This window comes from Coregonus clupeaformis, chromosome 26, assembly GCF_020615455.1.
Source record: "Coregonus clupeaformis isolate EN_2021a chromosome 26, ASM2061545v1, whole genome shotgun sequence".
NCBI classification, from domain to species: domain Eukaryota; kingdom Metazoa; phylum Chordata; class Actinopteri; order Salmoniformes; family Salmonidae; genus Coregonus; species Coregonus clupeaformis.
In genome coordinates this window covers 27,277,476-27,299,725 of record NC_059217.1, presented here as the reverse complement: position 1 = coordinate 27,299,725, position 22,250 = coordinate 27,277,476, and the positions used below count along the sequence as shown (strand labels likewise).

The 22,250-nt window shown below is 44.8% G+C and overlaps 1 protein-coding gene across 1 annotated transcript; it reads right to left on the bottom strand.

Annotated features, from left to right (window-relative positions):
* Nucleotides 1–257: 257 nt before the first annotated feature.
* On the bottom strand, nt 258–22,053 carry LOC121540219 (methylcrotonoyl-CoA carboxylase subunit alpha, mitochondrial). The gene is made up of 19 exons (XM_041848906.2): nt 21,916–22,053; nt 21,205–21,248; nt 20,899–21,038; nt 20,716–20,811; nt 20,469–20,590; nt 18,428–18,575; nt 18,210–18,331; nt 18,006–18,117; nt 14,276–14,357; nt 13,966–14,093; nt 12,015–12,198; nt 11,794–11,903; nt 11,473–11,689; nt 5,753–5,839; nt 2,546–2,595; nt 2,306–2,443; nt 1,971–2,075; nt 1,519–1,590; nt 258–1,359 (listed from the first exon to the last, which is right to left on the bottom strand). Exons 1-19 carry the CDS (start codon nt 21,966–21,968, stop codon nt 1,243–1,245), a joined length of 2,127 nt encoding a protein of 708 aa, XP_041704840.1. The 5' UTR covers nt 21,969–22,053; the 3' UTR covers nt 258–1,242.
* Between the last annotated feature and the right edge of the window lie 197 nt (nt 22,054–22,250).

Here is a 22,250-nt window from a genome sequence, read left to right as displayed (position 1 = left end):
CAGCTGTTCATGTTCCGATCTCTTGATCATGTTAATAGAAAAAAAGTTGTTACTGTTATTTTACTCTCCTGTCAGTGAAACTGTTTCATTGCTGATGTTTAAAGCAAATTCTATTTAAGGAATAAATATGTTTTTAAAAAGCATGTGTAACCTTTGTCCTTTCCAGCAGACTGTGTATGCAACTAATGTACACACACTACTGTGACCATTAGATAAGCACCAGCATAGTAGTATACCTCTATAAAACCACAAAATGAGACATTTAGAGAAATAACTTTATCTATCTGAAATTATCTTTTAGAAAAACGTAATTTGACAACCCTCTGCTAATTACAAATCATGACGTGAATAATACAGATGCACTCCTGAATGGATGACGGCACACATTCATAATAACTCACCACAAAGTTGTCAGGAGTGTGCTTTGGGGGATTCAACACTTTATAATGCTGACATATTACAACACCTATAAAAACACAGATGTGCTCCACCTTTCTCTCAAATTGGTTATTTGATGGTCAATCTATTTTGTAGGTCACATGATGTGAGAGATGACCGTATTTAATGAATTCAGATGGCAGGCCATCTCTTCCCTGGTATTAGCTGTTGGACTGTAACGTAACCAGATTCTGGTCATTAATCACAACAAGGTAGGCCTGTGAGGGGAGGCTGTTAGCAGCAAATAGCCCTTATTTGAATTTGACAGCCTGGAGTGAATCTGAATCATGAGATGTAGTCTGAGTGCCAGACCTGTTTGTGTCATCATGCCAACTCCTTGTCATTAAACCATAAAACATTTTTAGCTTGACAATGAGGTGACGAGCACAAACAGATCTGGGACCATGCTATAGTGAAGCTAGAAAAAAACTGAAGCTTGAAGAAAAGGCATCAGGAAAGGAAGAACCCCCACCAAAAAGCTAGCGGTTTAGTGGTTATAGTAGAACCATGAGCCAAGCATAGAGAAACCGACTACAAGAGCACTTTGCAGAGGACAGTACAAAAGCCAGACTTCTACTTTTATACAGCCATCAGAAAATGAAGATTAAAACATTCTGGCATCTCATACTGTATGTACAGTGTGAAACACATGGACCTGTAGTGTGTTCCCATAGGATGGTACAGCAGTTTGCTACTCCTACAGAAAATGTCAACCCTTCCGGTTGAATTCAAAATGCCACTTTCCTATAATTTCTACAGTAACTCTTACAGTCAAAGTTCACACGGATATTCACACAGATGAGATTATTCCTCCTCAGCGGCTTCCTCAAACTCCACCAGGGCTGCGTGTCGGTTGGCCTGGGAGCCCTCCTTGAAAAACACCTTCTTGATAACTCCAGCCTTGGGTGCTCGGATGGTGTGCTGCAGAGAGAGCGAGAACACAGTCTGAGGACCCATAGTTCATTTACAACACAATGTAAGTGGGTGGCTGCAGGGTTTGAAAAGTCAACGTGGATGAGCTAGTGTGTGTGTAGTGTTGGGAGTGGACTCCTCACAGTGTAGGAAATGACATAAGCTCACCTCCATTTTCATGGCATTCATCACCATCAATGCGTCTCCCATTTGCACAGTGTCTCCTGCCTTCACCAGCACCTGGAGGAAGAGAGGAGATAATATAAAGGATCTTACCTATAGATTCTAAATGGCCCTGTTAATGTTAGGACAGGAGTCTCAATGTCTGAGTGGCCACATTCTGTTTTTCCATTGCAACTGACAATTATCAATTGGCACGTCTGAATGATGCACACCATGTCATCAACAGGAGGTATAGATTAAATAATGTGCCGACTTTAGCCGCTAAGTGAGCTAATATCCCATGAATCAGCATGCCTGAGTGCTAACTGACCATCTGGCAGGAAATCATATCCCAGAGCAACATATTAAAGATCATCAGCTTTTCTAGACAGAAATGATGGTTGTGAGAGAAAGAGACAGACAACCAGGAGATAAAGGGATGATCCGTAATTTATTACCTTCTCAATGGTCCCGGTCATGGGTGCCACAGCTCCTCCCTGTGCTCCTGTGCTCACACCAGCCAGGAACTTGGGCACTGGAACGCTCACCTCTGCGCTGCCCTCCTGATGGGGAGAAGAGAGTGGGTTAGAGGACCTGAGAAGGAAAATGGCGGTGTTCTAGAGCAGGGTTTCTCAAACTCGGTCCTGGGGTCCCCCCTGGGTGCACGTTTTGGTTTTTGCCCTAGCACTACACAGCTGATTCAAATAATAAAAACTTGATGATGAGTTGGTTATTTGAATCAGCTGTGTAGTGCTAGGGCAAAAACCAAAACGTGCACCGGGGGGAGACTCACCATAGAGAAGAGGTGTACTGTGTTATCGAGGATGACCAGTTTGGGCCGGGACTTCACCCCGTTGACAGAGCAGTGCAGGAATGATGCCTGCCCCTCTGTCTCCACCTCCCCTGACACCTGGAACACTTCACCTTCATTCTGAGGAAGCAGACAAAACCCATCAGTTGCAGCAAATCATGTGACACAGACAGAATTTAGAAGTATATATGGCAATTTTTACAACACACACAGAACATGTACCTCCATAGAGTAAGTCCCATCTGGATTGTATGTAACTGTTACTTCCACTTCTGCAGATAAAAAAATGTGTTAAAGTTCTGTGTGAAGTCTTTCCTCTGCCACTTGATTCATGGACTCAGATTTGCCTTTATAAAAAATGCATATGATGGGTCCTATTCCAAAGTATTTTTTTTGTATGACATAAAATATGAATAACTTATTCTCAGTGGAAACGACTTATAAATTCGTTGTGACAAGTAAACAAAAAGCAGATTAAAAGTACTTCTCTGTATTCAAGACTTTCTCAGCAACAGTGAAACATGAGGATGAGTGACTAACGATGCCATATGGACTGCTGAAAGTTCAATAATAGTGAGGAGATGGGCTTGCTTATAGACTGGGAGGAATCAGACACACTAATGAATCAATGTCATTACCACTAATTATTTAAACAGTCATTAGAACAAGGTCTAGGAGGACAGGCTTGGGCTCATCAACGTGAAGACTGACTAAGGGTGACAGTGGTCACCAACTGGTCGATTGCGATCAACTGGTCGATCTCCAAGGCATTCCTAGTCGATCGGCAAACATTTCTGTACAAAACCCAACGATAAAGCCTTGCGTTGGCAGTAGGTTCACCCGATTCAGCTGCCCTGCGCGCCGGGTAAGCGAAGTGTTCCCATTTTGAACCATTTTTATGTCTGAAGGTACCAAATCAAGTGCACTATAGGCCTACCGCTGGCCAATCGGATGACTGAGATTACCATGTCTGCAGTAACGTAGCAGGCGTAAAAGCAAGCTACAGCAAAGTTGATAGCCTACTGTGACATTTCAAAACTTTTAAAACCATCACTAGGGAGAGACTGTCAACGAATACAGCAAAGAGCTGCTGTTTATATGAGTGACTACATGTTTAAGTTTTTACTCAGCACTGTCAACACTTTTTATTCAAGACTTTTATGAAACAATAAAATGTGCGTTCTTCCTACTTCCACTCGCACTATAACCAGCACTGCAGCTGTAATGAAAGTGTATTGATAGGCTTGTCTTATTAGCGGCTTGGGTCTTTTTTAATATTGAGGAAAATTTTACTTTCTATGTTCATAGGAGTAACAACATGAATGTGTGTATGGGGCAGAAATAATGCGGTGCAACTTGAGTTTCACTATCAGCTTGAAGACGGTGTCCCCTTTTGGTAAGCGGAGGAAAGGGGGAAAGGAGGGACATTGAGAGGCGGACCTTCAGTCTGCTGCTCTCTCCCTTCGCTGAGACTGACCATCAGATGTAAGCACCATCAGCCCAGTAAAATAAAAATGACAAGCAAATAATTTAAATGTATACTCACTCAGCTGTGCCTCAAGTAATACAACAACTGATCTATTACCGGTGTGATCATATTGCCTACCTCAAATTTTGAAACATGCACCTGTGGAATGGTCGTTAATCCGGTAGCTTAGTGGTTAAGAGCGTTGTGCCAGTAACCGAAAGGTCGCTGGTTCTAATCCCCGAGCCGACTAGGTGAAAAATCTGTCGATGTGCCCTTGAGCAAGGCACTTAACCCTAATTGCTCCTGTAAGTCGCTCTGGATAAGAGCGTCTGCTAAATGACAAAAATGTAAGACACTACAGCTTACAGACGGTAGGCAATTAAGGTCACAGTTATGAAAACTTAGAACACTAAAGAGGCCTTTCTACTTACTCTGAAAAACACCAAAAGAAAGATGCCAAGGATGCCCTGCTCATCTGCGTGAACGTGCCTTAGGCATGCTGCAAGGAGGAATGAGGAGTGGAGATGTGGCCAGGGCAATAAATTGCAATGTCCGTACTGTGAGAAGCCTAAGACAGCGCTACAGGGAGACAGGACGGACAGCTGATCGTCCTCACAGTGGCAGACCACGTGTAACAACACCTGCACAGGATTGGTACATCCGAACATCACACCTGCGGGACAGGTACAGGATGGCAACAACTGCCCGAGTTACACCAGGAACGCACAATCCCTCCATCAGTGCTCAGACTGTCCGCAATAGGCTGAGAGAGGCTGGACTGAGGGCTTGTAGGCCTGTTGTAAGGCAGGTCCTCACCAGACATCACCGGCAACAACGTCGCCTATGGGCACAAACCCACTGTCGCTGGACCAGACAGGACTGGCAAAAAGTGCTCTTCACTGACGAGTCGTGGTTTTGTCTCACCAAGGGTAATGGTCGGATTCGCGTTTATCGTCGAAGGAATGAGCGTTACACCGAGGCCTGTACTCTGGAGCGGGATCGATTTGGAGGTGGAGGGTCCGTCATGGTCTGGGGGCGGTGTGTCACAGCATCATCGGACTGAGCTTGTTTTCATTGCAGGCAATCCCAACGCTGTGCGTTACAGGGAAGACATCCTCCTCCCTCATGTGGTACCCTTCCTGTAGACTCATCCTGACATGACCCTTCAGCATGACAATGCCACCAGCCATACTGCTTGTTCTGTGCGTGATTTCCTGCAAGACAGGAATGTCAGTGTTCTGCCATAGCCAGCGAAGAGCCCGGATCTCAATCCCATTGAGCACATCTGGGACCTGTTGGATCGGAGCGTGAGGGCTAGGGCCATTCCCCCCAGAAATGTCAGGGAACTTGCAGGTGCCTTGGTGGAAGAGTGGGGTAACATCTCACAGCAAGACCTGGCACATCTGGTGCAGTCCATGAGGAGGAGATGTACTGCAGTACTTAATGCAGCTGGTGGCCACACCAGATACTGACTGTTACTTTTGATTTTGACCCCCCTTTGTTCAGGGACACATTCTTCCATTTCTGTTAGTCACGTCTGTGGAACTTGTTCAGTTTATGTCTCAGTTGTTGAATCATGTTATGTTCATACAAATATTTACACATGTTAAGTTTGCTTTAAATAAATGCAGTTGACAGTGAGAGGATATTTCATTTTTTGCTGAGTTTCTGTTTGGGCGTCTTGGGGTCAATTTTCAGTCTACAAAGTATTTATAATTATGTTCCAGCCCCGCGACCATCCGCTCAAGAAAAAAGAAGAAAAAAAAACGCCCAGTGGCTGAATTTAGTTGATGATCCCTGGCCTACTGCACAAACCTCATTGCTACAGTACTGTTTTTAATAGGTTAATGTTACATAGGCTTACGTTTGTATGGAATGATCCAAAGAATCTGAGCGGTAGATCTGGGATTGCATTTTAACTCAGAATGTGATCTTAACTCAGAAAAGGCTGGTGTACTCACTAGTTTCACCCAGCTGGAGGGTCATATTCCTACTGTATAGGATGTTCACCCTCCGGCCGTTACTGGAGGCAAAAGGAGAGAAGGGATCTGCGATGGGAGAAAAGAACAGACAATTTAGGATCTACCGACAACAGTACTCTCTCAGACAGTTGTTGTATAAATCAAATCAGAGTTTATTAGTCAAATGCACAGGGTCACAGATGTAATTGCAGGGTACAGTGAAATTCTTAAGCTCCGAGCTCCAACAATGCAGGTCAAAGAGACGTGAGTGAAACAATAATACCAAGCAAAATAATAGAATAGAAAAATATCACAAAATGGCATATATATACAGTACCAGTCAAAAGTTTGGACACACCTACTCATTCAAAAGCTTTTTCTTTATTTTTACTATTTCCTACATTGTAGAATAATAGTGAAGACATCAACACTATGAAATAACACATATGGAATCATCTAGTAACCAATTTGTTTTTTAAACATATCAAAATATATTTTCAATTTTACATTCTTCAAAGTAGCCACCCTTTGCCTTGATGACAGCTTTGCACACTCTTGGCATTCTCTCAACCAGCTTCATGAGGAATGCTTTTCCAACAGTCTTGAAGGAGTTCCCACATATGCTGAGCACTTGTTGGCTGCTTTTCCTTCACTCTGCAGTCCAACTCACCCCAAACCATCTCAATTGGGTTGAGGTCGGGTGATTGTGGAGGCCAGGTCATCTGATGCAGCACTCCATCACTCTCCTTGGTAAAATAGCCCATACACAGACTGGGAGGTGTGTTTTGGGTCATTGTCCTGTTGAAAAACAAATGATAGTCCCACTAAGCGCAAACCAGATGGGATGACGTATCGCTGCAGAATACTGTGGTAGCCATGCATGTTAAGTGTGCCTTGAATTCTAAATAAATCACCGACATTGTCACCAGCAAAGCACCCCCACACCATCACACCTCCTCCTCCATGCTTCACGGTGGGAACCACACATGCGGAGATCATCTGTTCACCTACTCTGCGTCTCACAAAGACATGCCGGTTGGAACCAAAAATCTCAAATTTGGACTCCTCAGACCAAAGGACAGATTTCCACCAGTCTAATGTCCAGTGCTCGTGTTTCGTGGCCCAAGCAAGTCTCTTCTTCTTATTGGTGTCCTTTAGTAGTGGTTTCTTTGCAGTAATTCGACCATGAAGGCCTGATTCACGCAGTCTCCTGTGAGCAGTTGATGTTGAGATGGGTCTGTTATTTGAACTCTGTGAAGCATTTATTTGGGCTGCAATTTCTGAGGCTTGTAACTCTAATGAACTTATCCTCTGCAGCAGAGATAACTCTGGGTCTTCCTTTCCTGTGGCGGTCCTCATGAGAGCCAGTTTCATCATAGCGCTTGATGGTTTTTGCGACTCCACTTGAAGAAACTTTCAAAGTTCTTGACATTTTCCGGATTGACTGACCTTCACGTCTTAAAAAGTATTGATGGACTGTCGTTTCTCTTTGTTTATTTGAGCGGTTCTTGCCATAATATGGACTTGGTCTTTTACCAAATAGGGCTATCTTCTGTATACAACCCCTACCTTGTCACAACACAACTGTTTGACTCAAACACATTAAGAAATTCCACAAATTAACTTTTAACAAGGCACACCTGTTAATTGAAATGCATTCCAGGTGACTACCTCATTAAGCTGGTTGAGAGAATGCCAAGAGTGTGCAAAGCTGTCATCAAGGCAAAGGGTGGCTACTTTGAAGAATCTCAAATATAAAATATATTTTGATTTGTTTAACACTTTTCTGGTTACTACATGATTCCTTATGTGTTATTTCATAGTTTTGATGTCTTCACTATTATTCTACAATGTAGAAAATAGTAAAGAAAATAAAGAAAAATCCTGGAATGAGTAGGTGTGTCCAAACCTTTGACTGGTAATGTGTGTGTGTGTGTGTGTGTGTGTATGTATATAAACTCAGCAAAAAAAGAAAACAACCTCTCACTGTCAACTGCGTTTATTTTCAAACTTAACATGTGTAAATATTTATATGAACATAACAAGATTCAACAACAGACATAAACTGAACAAGTTCCACAGACATGTGACAACAGAAATGGAAGAATGTGTCCCTGAACAAAGGGGGGGTCAAAATCAAAAGTAACAGTCAGTATCTGGTGTGGCCACCAGCTGCATTAAATACTGCAGTGCATCTCCTCCTCATGGACTGCACCAGATATGCCAGTTCTTGCTGTGAGATGTTACCCCACTCTTCCACCAAGGCACCTGCAAGTTCCCTGACATTTCTGGGGGGAATGGCCCTAGACCTCATCCTCCGATCCAGCAGGTCCCAGACGTGCTCAATGGGATTGAGATCCGGGCTCTTCGCTGGCCATGCAGAACACTGACATTCCTGTCTTGCAGGAAATCACGCACAGAATGAGCAGTATGGCTGGTGGCATTGTCATGCTGAAGGGTCATGTCAGGATGAGCCTGCAGGAAGGGTACCACATGAGGGAGGAGGATGTCTTCCCTGTAACACACAGCGTTGGGATTGCCTGCAATGACAACAAGCTCAGTCCGATGATGCTGTGACACACCGCCCCCAGACCATGATGGACCCTCCACCTCCAAATCGATCCCGCTCCAGAGTACAGGCCTCGGTGTAACGCTCATTCCTTCAACGATAAACGCGAATCCGACCATCACCCTTGGTGAGACAAAACCGCGACTCGTCAGTGAAGAGCACTTTTTGCCAGTCCTATCTGGTCCAGCGACGGTGGGTTTGTGCCCATAGGCGACGTTGTTGCCGGTGATGTCTGGTGACATTTTTTGCTGAGTTATATATATATATATATATTCTCAGGAAAAAAAGCAACGTCCCTTTTTCAGGACCCTGTCTTTCAAAGATATTTTGTAAAAATCCAAATAACTTCACAGATCTTCATTGTAAAGTGTTTAAACACTGTTTCCCATGCTTGTTCAATGAACCATAAACAATTCATGAACATGCACCTGTGGAACGGTCGTTAAGACACTAACAGCTTACAGACGGTAGGCAATTAAGGTCTCAGTTATGACAACGTAGGACACTAAAGAGGCCTTTCTACTGACTCTGAAAAACACCAAAAGAAAGATGCCAATGATGCCCTGCTCATCTGCGTGAACGTGCCTTACGCATGCTGCAAGGAGGCATGAGGAGTGGAGATGTGGCCAGGGCAATAAATTGCAAGCCGTACTGTGAAATCTAACAATTACAATCTACTGTCCGCAATAGGCTGAGAGAGGCTGGACTGAGGGCTTGTAGGCCTGTTGTAAGGCACGTCCTAAACAGACATCACCGGCAACAATGTCGCCTATGGGCACAAACTCACCGTCGCTGGACCAGACAGGACTGGCAAAAAGTGCTCTTCAATGACGAGTCGCAATTTTGTCTCACCAAGGGTGATGGTTGGATTCGCGTTTATTGTCAAAGGAATGAGCGTTACACCGAGGCCTGTTCTCTGGAGCGGGATCGAATTGGAGGTGGAGGGTCCGTCATGGTCTGGGGTGGTGTGTCACAGCATCATCAGACTGAGCTTGTTGTCATTGCAGGCAATCCCAACGCTGTGCGTTACAGGGAAGACATCCTCCTTCCTCATGTGGTACCCTTCCTGCAGGCTCATCCTGACATGACCATCCAGCATGACAATGCCACTAGCCATACTGCTCATTCTGTGCATGATTTCCTGCAAGACAGGAATGTCAGTGTTCTGCATGGCCAGCGAAGAGCCCGGATCTCAATCCCATTGAGCACGTCTGAGACCTGTTGGATCGGAGGGTGATGTCTAGGGCCATTCCCCGCAGAAATGTCTGGGAACTTGCAGGTGCCTTGGTGGAAGAGTGGGGTAACATCTCACAGCAAGAACTGGCAAATCTGGTGCAGTCCATGAGGAGGAGATGCAGTGCAGTACTTAATACAGCTGGTGGCCACACCAGATAATGACTGTTACTTTTGATGTTGACCCCCCCTTTGTTCAGGGACACATTCTTCCATTTCTGTTATCACATGTCTGTGGAACTTGTTCAGTTTTCAGTTGTTCAGTAGACATCCTGGTTCGAATCCAGGCTCTGTCGTAGCCGGCCGCGACCGGGAGACCCATGGGGCGGCGCACAATTGGCCCAGCGTCGTCCAGGGTAGGGGAGGGAATGGCCGGCAGGGATGTAGCTCAGTTGGTAGAGCATGGCGTTTGCAATGCCAGGATTGTGGGTTTGATTCCCACGGGGGGCCAGTATGAAAAAATAAAATAATAAAATGTATGCACTCACTAACTGTAAGTCGCTCTGGATAAGAGCGTCTGCTAAATGACTAAAATGTAAGTTTGTCTCAGTTGTTGAATCTTGTTATGTTCATACAAATATTTACACATGTTAAGTTTGCTGAAAATAAACGCAGTTGACAGTGAGAGGACGTTTCTTTTTTTGCTGAGTTTATATATAAATACAACTATATATACAAAGGTATGTGGACACCCCTTCAAATTAGTGGATTCAGCTATTTCAGCCACACCCATTGCTGACAGGTATATACAAATTGAGCACACAGCCATGCAAACTCCAAAGACAAACATTGGCAGTAGAATGGCCTTACTGAAGAGCTCAGTGACTTTCGTGGCACCGTCATAGGATGCCAACAAGTCAGTTCGTCAAATTTCAGCCCTGCTAGAGCTGCCCTGGTCAACTGTATGTACTGTTATTGTGTAGTGGAAACATCTAGGAGCAACAACTGCACAGCCGCGAAGTGGTAGGCCACACAAGCTCACAGAATGGGACCGGCAAGTGAAGAAGCGCGTAGCGCGTAAAAATCGTCTGTCCTCGGTTGCAACACTCACTACCGAGTTCCAAACTGCCTCTAGAAGCAACGTCAGCGCAAGAACTGTTCGTCGGTAGCATCATGAAATGGGTTTCCCTGGCCAAGCAGCCGCACACAAGCCTAAGATCACCATACGCAATGCCAAGCGTCAGCTGGAGTGGTGTAAAGCTTGCCGACATTGGACTCGGGAGCAGTGGAAACGCGTTCTCTGAATCACGCTTCACCATCTGGCAATCCGAAGGACGAATTTGGGTTTGGCGGATGCCATGAGAATGCTACCTGCCCCAATGCATAGTGCCAACTGTAAAGTTTGGTGGAGGAGGAATAATGGTCTGGGGCTGTTTTACATGGTTCGGGCTAGGCCCCTTAGTTCCAGTGAAGGGAAACCTTAATGCTACAGCATACAATGACATTCTAGACAATTCTGTGCTTCCAACTTTGTGGCAACAGTTTGGGGAAAGCCCTTTCCTGTTTCAACATGACAATGCCCCCGTGCAGAAAGCGGGGTCCATACAGAAATGGTTTGTCGATCGGTTTGGAAGAACTTGACTGACCTGCACAGAGCCTTGACCTCAACCCCATTGAATACCTTTGGGATTAATTGGAACGCCGACTGCGAGCCAGGCCTAATCGCCCCAATATTAGTGCCCGACCTCACTAATGCTCATGGCAGAATAGAAGCAAGTCCCCGCAGCAATGTTCCAACATCTAATGGAAAGCTTTCCCAGAAGAGTGGAGGCTGTTATAGCAGCAAAGGAGGGACCAACTTCATATTAATGCCCATGATTTTGAAAGGAGATGTTCGACGAGCAGGTGTCCACATACTTTTGGTCATGTAGTGTAGTTCTCAGTGACCTGTAGAGACAGGCCTGTTGTTGTTCCTCACCATTGGACTGGTCTTTGAAGGTCTGGGTGCTGGCCCTCTCTCTGAGCAGCAGGCCCAGGGCAGCCTGACATAGTGTGGCCCTGGAGGGAGGAATGGGCTTAGGGAACAGCTGCTCATAGTGCTGGGGGATGAAGCTGGTGGTCACATTCCCCGCCTCAAACTCTGGGTGCCCAGACAGACTCAGCAGGAAGTCAATGTTGGTGTTGAGGCCTACGATCTGCCGGGATCAGAGGTCAAAGATCAATCAACAGTCTCTTACAGAATTGAAATAAGCAATGGGATGTGTCCAGTATGTGTACAGTATGTGTACAATGCTCTTACGTTGTACTGGCGTAGGCAGTATCTGAGCTTCTTCAGAGCAGCAGATCGGTCCTCTCCCCACACCACCAGTTTAGCGATCATGGGGTCGTAGTGGGCTGACACTTCATCTCCTGAGAACACAGACAGGTACATCATCACTATGTGGTTATATCAAGAGTTCTGTCTGACAGTCCAGTGTAAAATAGGTGTTAGTAGTTACAGGTGAGCTGGATGTACTGTACCTTCCCTGACGCCCGTCTCGATGCGTGTGTTTTCGTCTGCCAGGGGTGTAGACAGATGAAGGAGGGGTCCTGCCCCAGGGAGGAAGTCGTTGTTGGGGTCCTCAGCATATATCCTGGCCTCAAACGAATGTCCCATCAGTTCTATTTCATCCTGCAGGAGGGGCAGCCTTTCGCCTGCAGCCACCTGAGAGCCAAGTAAGAAGAGTACACAAACGTCCATTTTTATAGTTTACTCTGTTTGTCATCTCTCTCCTGTTGCGGCTGCTTCCCACACACACACACACACACACACACACACACACAAAGCCTCACCCCCTGTCACTCAAGCAACACAGTTCCTCCTCCTTGCTGTTAGATTCACTATACATTTGCATGCTGTTCTGTTAGGTCAAATGCAGTCAACAGATTGTTCCAAAGAAGAACGATGCTGCTTTCCACTTTGCTTCTTAATATACACTGAGTGTACAAAACATTAAGAACAACTGGTCTTTTCATGACATAGACTGACCAGTTATAATAATAATAATAATAATATAATATGCCATTTAGCAGACGCTTTTATCCAAAGCGACTTACAGTCATGTGTGCATACATTTTTACGTATGGATGGTCCCGGCGATCGAACCCACTACCCTGGCGTTACAAGCGCCATGCTCTACCAATTGAGCTACAGAGGACCACAAAAAAGCTATGATCCCTTATTGATGTCACTTGTTAAGACAGGTTAAAGAAGGATTTTTAAGACTTGTGCCAGTATCCCTGTGGAACGCTTTCAACACCTTGTAGAGTCCATGCCCCGGCGAATTGAGGCTGTTCTGAGGACACAATATTAGTTTGGATTGTATGAACATTTGGTAATGGCTGGGGTGAATTCTCATTGATGGTTAGCTTATCACTGCTGTGTGATAGCATCACTCCTCTGTAATCTAACTTGTGGTAATCTTGTGGCGAGCTATCTTTAGCACTGTGCTGTGTAACCTCAAAGAGAAAGCCCATGTTATTCATTATCTACTGTACCTCTGAATGCTAACAGTGTTGGCCGGGCCACATCGCGCTCCCTCAATGTGTTCTTAATGTTTTCTACACTCAGTGTAAATCATTTTATTTCTATGATCCCAACAGTTCACCCAAGTGTTTTGATCTATATCGCATGTCAAGTCACAATATTCTGTCCCAAAAAAAACTTGCTATTAGATTTCATGCCCTTATCGTGCAGCCCTATGTCAGGGTGGTGCTTTTACAAATTGTTCATTTAATCTTTATGGAGATTAAAATCCTGCCATCTCTGGGATAATGTGGGATTATGAGGCCTTCTAGAGGAGCTCATAAATACACTCAACATACTGAGTGTACAAAATATTAGGAACACCTTCCTAATATTGAGTTGCACCCCCTTTTGCCCTCAGAACAGTCTCAATTCGTCGGGGCATGGACTCTACAAGGTGTTGAAGGCGTTCCACAGGGATGCTGGCTCATGTTGACTCCAATGCTTCCCTCAATTGTGTCAAATTGGCTGGATGACCTTTGGGTGGTGGACAATTCTTGATACACATGGGAAACTGTTGAGCATGAAAAACCCAGCAGCGTTGAAGTACTTGACACAAACCAGTGCGCCTGGCACCTACTACCATACTCTGTTCAAAGGCACTTAAATATTTTGTCTTGCCCATTCACCCTCTGAATGGCACACATACACAGTCCATGTCTCACTTGTCTCAAGGCTTAAAAATCCTTCTTTAACCTGTCTCCTCCCCATCATCTACACTGATTGAAGTGCATTTAACAAGTGACATCAATAAGGGATCATAGCTTTCACCTGGATTCACCTGGTCAGTCTGTCATGGAAACAGCAGGTGTTCTTAATGTTTTGTACACTTAGTGTATTACAACATATTGATGTCTCCAACCGACTTTCTAAAGGCATCCCGCTTTCCCCCTCTCTCCATCTTACCCTGAGCTGCCACTCCACCAGGTCAGTACCAGTGATCATCTCAGACACAGGGTGCTCCACCTGCAGACGTGTGTTCATCTCCATGAAGTAGAAGTTGTGCTGTGCATCCATGATGAACTCCACAGTGCCTGCATAGAGTCAGGGACATAAATGTGGTTGTCACACCGGTGCACAGGGTAGTGCAAAGGATGGGAAAGCATCCATTTAAAACGTTACAACAACAGATAATGATTTCACACCCTCTAGTAAGTGAGCGTTCAAAGCAACAACAAAGAAATTCAACAATGTTTGAGGTCCATTCTCTGCTCACCTGCTCCCACATAGTTGACGGCTTTGGCTGCTCTCACCGCAGCCTCTCCCAGTTTCCGCCTCACCTCCTCGCTTATACCAGGCTACAAGCACACGTGCAAACACAAAAACAATCATTAACACACACACACAGTACAAACCACAGTGCAGTCAAGTCTCCTAACAAGCAAACAGCCATTCACACAGGACACCAAGACATGTTAATTGAGTCTTGAGCAAAAATCTAATTTTATTGGTCACGTGTACATATTTTGCTGACATTATCGCAGGTTTAATGAAATGCTTATGTTTTTAGCTCCAACAGTGCAGTAATACCTAACAAAGGACATCCAGCCAACTTGACAACTGTGGGAAGCATTGGAGTCAACATGGGCCAGCATCCCTGTGGAACGCTATCAACACCTTGCAGAGTCCATGCCCTGATTAATTGAGGCTGTTCTGAGGGCAATATTTGGAAGTTGTTCCTAATGTTTTGTACACTCAGTGTTAAGTTGTATGACGGTGTGTATAGACATTATGGACAGTATATGAATAGAACATGTGTGTAAAGCAGTAGATAGTGCATTCGGAAAGTATTCAGACCCCTTGACTTTTTCCACATTTTGCTACGTTACTCTAAAATTGATTAAATAAAAACGTTCCCTCATCAATCTACACACAATACCCCATAATGACAAAGCGAAAACAGGTTTTTAGAAATGTATTAAAAATAAAAAACAGAAATACTATATTTACATACGTATTCAGACCCTTTGCTATGAGACTCGAAATTGAGCTCAGGTGCATCCTGTTTCCATTGATCATCCTTGAGATGTTTCTACAACTTGATTGGAGTCCACATGTGGTAAATTCAATTGATTGGACATGATTTGGAAAGGCACACACCTGTCTATATAAAACAAACCAAGCCATGAGGTCAAAGGAATTGTCTGTAGAGCTCCGAGAGAGGATTGTGTCGAGGCACAGACCTGGGGAAGGGTACCAAAACATTTCTGCAGCATTGAAGGTCCCCAAGAACACAGTGGCCTCCATCATTCTTAAATGGAAGATGTTTGGAACCACCAAGACTCTTCCTAGAGCTGGCCGCCTGGCCAAACTGAGCAATCGCGTGAGAAGGGTCTTAGTCAGGGAGGTGACCAAGAACCCGACGGTCACTCTGACAGAGATCCAGAGTTCCTCTGTGGAGATGGGAGAACCTTCCAGAAGGACAACCATCTCTGCAGCACTCCACCAATCAGACCTTTATGGTAGACTGGCCAGATGGAAACCACTCGTCAGTAAAAGGCACATGACAGCCCGCTTGGAGTTTGCAAAAAGGCACCTAAAGTATTCTCAGAAACAAGATTCTTTGGTCTGATGAAACCAAGATTGAACTCTTTGTCCTGAATGCCAAGCGTCATGTCTGAGGAAACCTGGCACCATCTCTACGGTGAAGCATGGTGGTGGCAGCATCATGCTGTGGGGATGTTTTTCAGCGGCAGGGACTGGGAGACTAGTCAGGATCGAGGGGAAGATGAACGGAGCAAGGTACAGAAAGATCCTTGATGAAAACCTGCTCCAGAGTGCTCAGGACCTCAGACTGGGGCGAAGGTTCACCTTCCAACAGGATAACAACCCTAAGCACACAGACAAGACAACGCAGGAGTGGCTTCAGGACAAGTCTCTGAATGTCCTTGAGTGGCCCAGCCAGAGCCCAGACTTGAACCCGATCGAACATCTCAAGAGAGACCTGAAAATAGCTGTGCAACAACGCTCCCCATCCAACCTGACAGAGCTTGAGAGGATCTGCAGAGGGAGAAACTCCCCAAATACAGGCGTGCCAAACCTGTTTTTAGATTGATGAGGAAAAAAACAATTTAATCAATTTTAGAGTAAGGCTGTAACGTAACAAAATGTGGAAAAAGTAGAGGGGTCTGAATACTTTCTGAATGCACTGTATATGGGATGAGCCTTGACTAGAATACAGTGAGGCAAAAAAGTATTTGATCCGCTGCTGATTTTGTACATTTGCCCACTGACAAAGAAATGATCAGTCTATAATTTTAATGGTAGGTTTATTTGAACAGTGAGAGACAGAATAACAACAAAATGCAGAAAAACACATGTCAAAAATGTTATAAATTTATTTGCATTTTAATGAGGGAAATAAGTATTTGACCCCCTCTCAATCAGAAAGATTTCTGGCTGCCAGGTATCTTTTATACAGGTAACGAGCTGAGATTAGGAGCACACTCTTAAAGGGAGTGCTCCTAATCTCAGCTTGTTACCTGTATAAAAGACACCTTGTCCACAGAAGCAATCAATCAGATTCCAAACTCTCCACCATGGCCAAGACCAACGAGCTCTCCAAGGATGTCAGGGGCAAGATTGTAGACCTACACAAGGCTGGAATGGGCTACAAGACCATCGCCAAGCAGCTTGGTGAGAAGGTGACAACAGTTGGTGCGATTATTCGCAAATGGAAGAAACACAAAAGAACTGTCAATCTCCCTCGGCCTGGGGCTCCATGCAAGATCTCACCTCGTGGAGTTGCAATGATCATGAGAACGGTGAGGAATCAGCCCAGAACTACACGGGAGGATCTTGTCAATGATCTCAAGGCAGCTGGGACCATAGTCACCAAGAAAACAATTGGTAACACACTACACCGTGAAGGACTGAAATCCTGCAGTGCCCGCAAGGTCCCCCTGCTCAAGAAAGCACATATACAGGCCCGTCTGAAGTTTGCCAATGAACATCTGAATGATTCAGAGGAGAACTGGGTGAAAGTGTTGTGGTCAGATGAGACCAAAATCGAGCTCTTTGGCATCAACTCAACTCGCCATGTTTGGAGGAGGAGGAATGCTGCCTATGACCCCAAGAACACCATCCCCACCGTCAAACATGGAGGTGGAAACATTATGCTTTAGGGGTGTTTTTTTGCTAAGGGGATAGGACAACTTCAGCGCATCAAAGGGACAATGGATGGGGCCATGTACCATCAAATCTTGGGTGAGAACCTCCTTCCCTCAGCCAGGGCATTGAAAAATGGTCGTGGATGGGTATTCCAGTATGACAATGACCCAAAACACACGGCCAAAGCAACAAAGGAGTGGCTCAAGAAGAAGCACATTAAGGTCCTGGAGTGGCCTAGCCAGTCTCCAGAACTTAATCCCATAGAAAATCTGTGGAGGGACCTGAAGGTTCGAGTTGCCAAACGTCAGGCTCGAAACCTTAATGACTTGGAGAAGATCTGCAAAGAGGAGTGGGACAAAATCCCTCCTGAGATGTGTGCAAACCTGGAGGCCAACTACAAGAAACGTCTGACCTCTGATTGCCAACAAGGGTTTTGCCACCAAAAGTCATGTTTTGCAGAGGGGTCAAATACTTATTTCCCTCATTAAAATGCAAAGATATGTATAACATTGTTGACATGCGTTTTTCTGGATTTTGTTGTTGTTATTCTGTCTCTCACTGTTCAAATAAACCTACCATTAAAATTATAGACTGATCCTGTCCTTGTCAGTGGGCAAACGTACAAAATCAGCAGGGGATCAAATACTTTTTTCCCCTCACTGTATACATATGCAGAGGGTAAAACAGTATGTAACATTATTAAAGTGACCAGTGTTCAATGACTATGTAACATAGGGCAGCAGTCTCTAAGGTGCAGAATTGAGTACCGGGTGGTAGCCGGCTAGTAACAGTGACTAAAGTTCAGGGCAGGGTACAGGCCGGGACCCTGCACTTACCCCTGGTGCTTCCTCAATGATCTTCTGGTGCCTTCTCTGTACGCTGCAGTCCCGCTCAAACAGGTAGACAGCATTTCCATGCTGGTCCCCAAAGACCTGGACCTCCACATGTCTGGTCAGGGAAGGAATCTGGTCACATGACATCTAAACAAGGGCTTTGTCTGAATCTCCAAAACAAATAGATATACAGTGTATTCTACAAACCTGGGGTCCTCTACAAATTTCTCCACTAGCATGACGTCATCGTTGAAGGACTTGCGAGCCTCTCGTCTCGCAGACTCAAGCTGCTCGTGGAAATCTTCAGCGGTGTGTGAAATGCGCATTCCCTAGATAAACCAATCAGAACCATAGCAGCCTTGAGACACAAACAACCACACTATCATTCCATGAAACAATCATTTTGGTTTGTACATATTACTTACTTTACCACCCCCGCCACGCACTGCCTTTATCATCACTGGGTAGCCAATCCTGACAGCCTCAGCTTGGAGCTTCTCATCCGATTGGTCCTCTCCGTGGTAACCCTCAATGATAGGAACACCCGCAGCTGACATAATGTATTTTGATGTACTAGGAAAAAGAAAAGGAGTATATTTCAAATCAAATTTTATTTGACACATGCGCCGAATACAACAGGTGTAGACATTACAGTGAAATGCTTACTTACAAGCCCTTAACCAACAATGCAGTTTTATAAGAAAATAAAAAGTGCTAAGTAAAAAATAGATAAGTAAAAATATAAATAATAAAATAATTAAAAAGAGCAGCAGTAAAATAAAATAACAGTAGGGAGGCTATATACAGGGGGGTACCGGTACAGAGTCAATGTGCGGGGGCACCGGTTAGTCGAGGTAATTGAGGTAATTTGTACATATGGGTAGAGTTAAAGTGACTATGCATGAATAATAAACAGAGTAGCAGCAGCGTAAAAGAGGGGGTTTGGGTGGGGGGGTCAATGCAAATAGTCCGGGTAGCCATGATTAGTCTTATGGCTTGGGGGTAGAAGCTGTTAAGAAGCCTTTTGGACCTAGACTTGGCGCTCCGGCACCGCTTGCCATGTGGTAGCAGAGAGAAGTCTATGACTAGGGTGGCTGGAGTCTTTGATAATTTTTAGGGCCTTCCTCTGGCACCGCCTGGTATAGAGGTCCTGGATGGCAGGAAGCTTGGCCCCAGTGATGTACTGGGCCGTAAACACTACCATACATTTTTTACATTTTAGTTATTTAGCAGACGCTCTTATCCAGAGCGACTTACAGTTAGTTAGTGCATACATTATTTTTTTTCATACCCCCTGTGGGAATCGAACCCACAACCCTGGCGTTGCAAACGCCATGCTCTATCAACTGAGCTACATCCCTGCCGGCCATTCCCTCCCCTACCCTGGACGACGCTGGGCCAATTGCGCGCCGCCCCATGGGTCTCCCGGTCGCGGCCGGCTACAACAGAGCCTGGATTCGAACCAGGATCTCTAGTGGCACTGCGCCACTCGGGAGACCCTTTGTAGTGCCTTGTGGTCGGAGGCTGAGCAGTTGCCATACCAGGCGGTGACGCAACTAGTCAAGATGCTCTCGATGGTGCAGCTGTAGAACTTTGAGGATCTGAGGACCCATGCCAAATCTTTTCAGTCTCCTGAGGGGGAATAGGCTTTGTTGTGCACTCTTCACGACTGTCTTGGTGTGTTTGGACCATGATAGTTTGTTGGTGATGTGGACACCAAGGAACTTGAAGCTCTCAACCTGTTCCACTACAGCCCGTCGATGAGAATGGGGGCGTGCTCAGTCCTCTTTTTTTTCCCTGTAGTCCACAATCATCTCCTTTGTCTTGATCACGTTGAGGGAGAGGTTGTTATCTTGGCACCACACGGCCAGGTCTCTGACCTCCTCCCTATAGGCTGTCTCATCGTTGTCGGTGACCAGGCCTACCACTGTTGTCGTCGGCAAACGTAATGATGGTGTTGGAGTCGTGCCTGGCCATGCAGTCATGGGTGAACAGGGAGTACAGGAGGGGACAGAGCACGCACCCCTGAGGGGCCCCCGTGTTGAGGATCAGTGGCAGATGTGTTGTTACCTACCCTTACCACCTGGGGGCGGCCCGTCAGGAAGTCCAGGATCCAGTTGCAGAGGGAGGTGTTTAGTCCCAGGGTCCTTAGCTTAGTGATGAGCTTTGAGGGCACTATGGTGTTGAACGCTGAGCTGTAGTCAATGAATAGCATTCTCACATAGGTGTTCCTCTTGTCCAGGTGGGAAAGGACAGTGTGGAGTGCAATAGAGATTGCATCATCTGTGGATCTGTTGGGGCGGTATGCAAATTGCAGTGGGTCTAGGGCTTCTGGGATAATGGTGTTGATGTGAGCCATGACCAGCCTTTCTAAGATTTAACTTTTGAATAACCCTTATTCATATCAGACTTACAACATACAAAACTGAAGAGTGACTTGAAAAGAGAGGAGTCATTTAACTATACCTTTTGATACCCATGTCTCTGATGGCAGATGATGGAGGACCAATGAAAATGATACCTTCCTGTTTGCATGCCTCAGCAAACTCTGTGTTCTCTGACAGGAAGCCATATCCTGGATGGACAGCCTATAACAAAAACACAATTACAAACATCAACTTATTCTTCAGTCATAGCCTGTATGGCGACTTTGAGAAAAAGTGGATTGTCATAATAAATGAGAACGAAAAATACAATACTGCACTTGACATACATGTGATCCAGATCTCTTGGCAACCTCCAAGACTTTCTCCATTGACAAATAACTCTGCTGGGATGCAGCTGGCCCAATGTTATAGGCCTCATCTGCCTAAGGAACATGAGAGAAAGCTCATCAATATGGTTGCATCTACAAACATAACACTGAGGGTTCAAAGTTTCGACAGCCTTGACATACCATGGCCACATGCATGGAATGGCGGTCTGCATCACTGTATACTGCCACAGAGCGCACACCCATCTTCTTTGCTGTTCGCATCACACGGCAGGCAATCTCTCCTCTGTTGGCAATTAGTAATTTATCTATCCTGCCTTGCCCTAAAGGAAAAGAGACCTGAGCTATGAGTGATGTAACGCATACCAATTTAGTCAACTAGAATTGGTATGCGTTATGCAGTTCAATCTAGATGGAGAGTAATAACTTGAAAAAGAGACAATATTCACAGAAGTGCTGACTTTAATATTATTGTCCCATGTTACTTACCAACCGAGGCGAAGCGTACTGATCCTTTGGTCCAAATACATTTCCTAAGATGAGACAATCACAGGTCATTGCAGGACACAGACCTTGATGGTTGGACAGGTCATGTAAAGTGAGCACCTACAGTAGTTACAGCTGTTTACATCAATGAATGGCTTTCAAGGGCAGACATGCTAATTGTACCATTTACCACAGTGCAGGTGGGTACATCACAGCTGGCTAATACTCGAATGCATAATGACCATTGCTCAAAGATAATGACTATTAGCTAACTAGCTAGCTGATATAGAGCTAAATGCATTAAATGAACTGCCCATCGCTTTGGAAACAAAACATTTCACCGTGGTTAGCTAGCTAACGTTAGTTGTTATGCTAAGTTAGCTAACGTTACCTTTATTTAACCTTGCACAAAATCGGAGCACATTAAAAAGTAATTAGGCTAACTAGTTATGTTGAAACACACGACACGAGATAGTGGCTTAATTGTTTTGGCTATATAATGTTAACGTTACCTGTTTAACCATTTTAACACTAAGAAGATAACTACAATATTCTGATGCACGTTCGACTGGCTGGCTGTCTAGCGCTAGCTAGTTAGCTAGCCAACTGTCTAGACAAAAACTATTAACGACATCTTCTTAGCAGTTTATTTATTAAGAATAGATAACTTGCAGTAATAGCAAACACAACATATGACACGCATTATCGACTTACTGTTGAAATATTCTTAGACCCTGTAAGGTTTTAACTTTTAGGACAGCAGCCATGTCTGCTGTCTAACAAGCTGTCTAGCAGCCGAATGAGAAAATGATAAGCGTTTGCCTTTATTAAATCGATTATTTTGATTTACCAATTAAGCCTTAGCTAGTTACGATACTGCATTTTACAATACGTATTATCAACTAGAGTTGATCGGTGGAAATGGTATTCTATGAAATTATAAGCCTAAAACATGCTCTTAGTTTGGTGAAAATAACAACAAATATAGAGTGATGTCAAAAATGAAGTTCCATTTGCTAAGACTGTCTCTCTTGTGTACCCGTAAGATG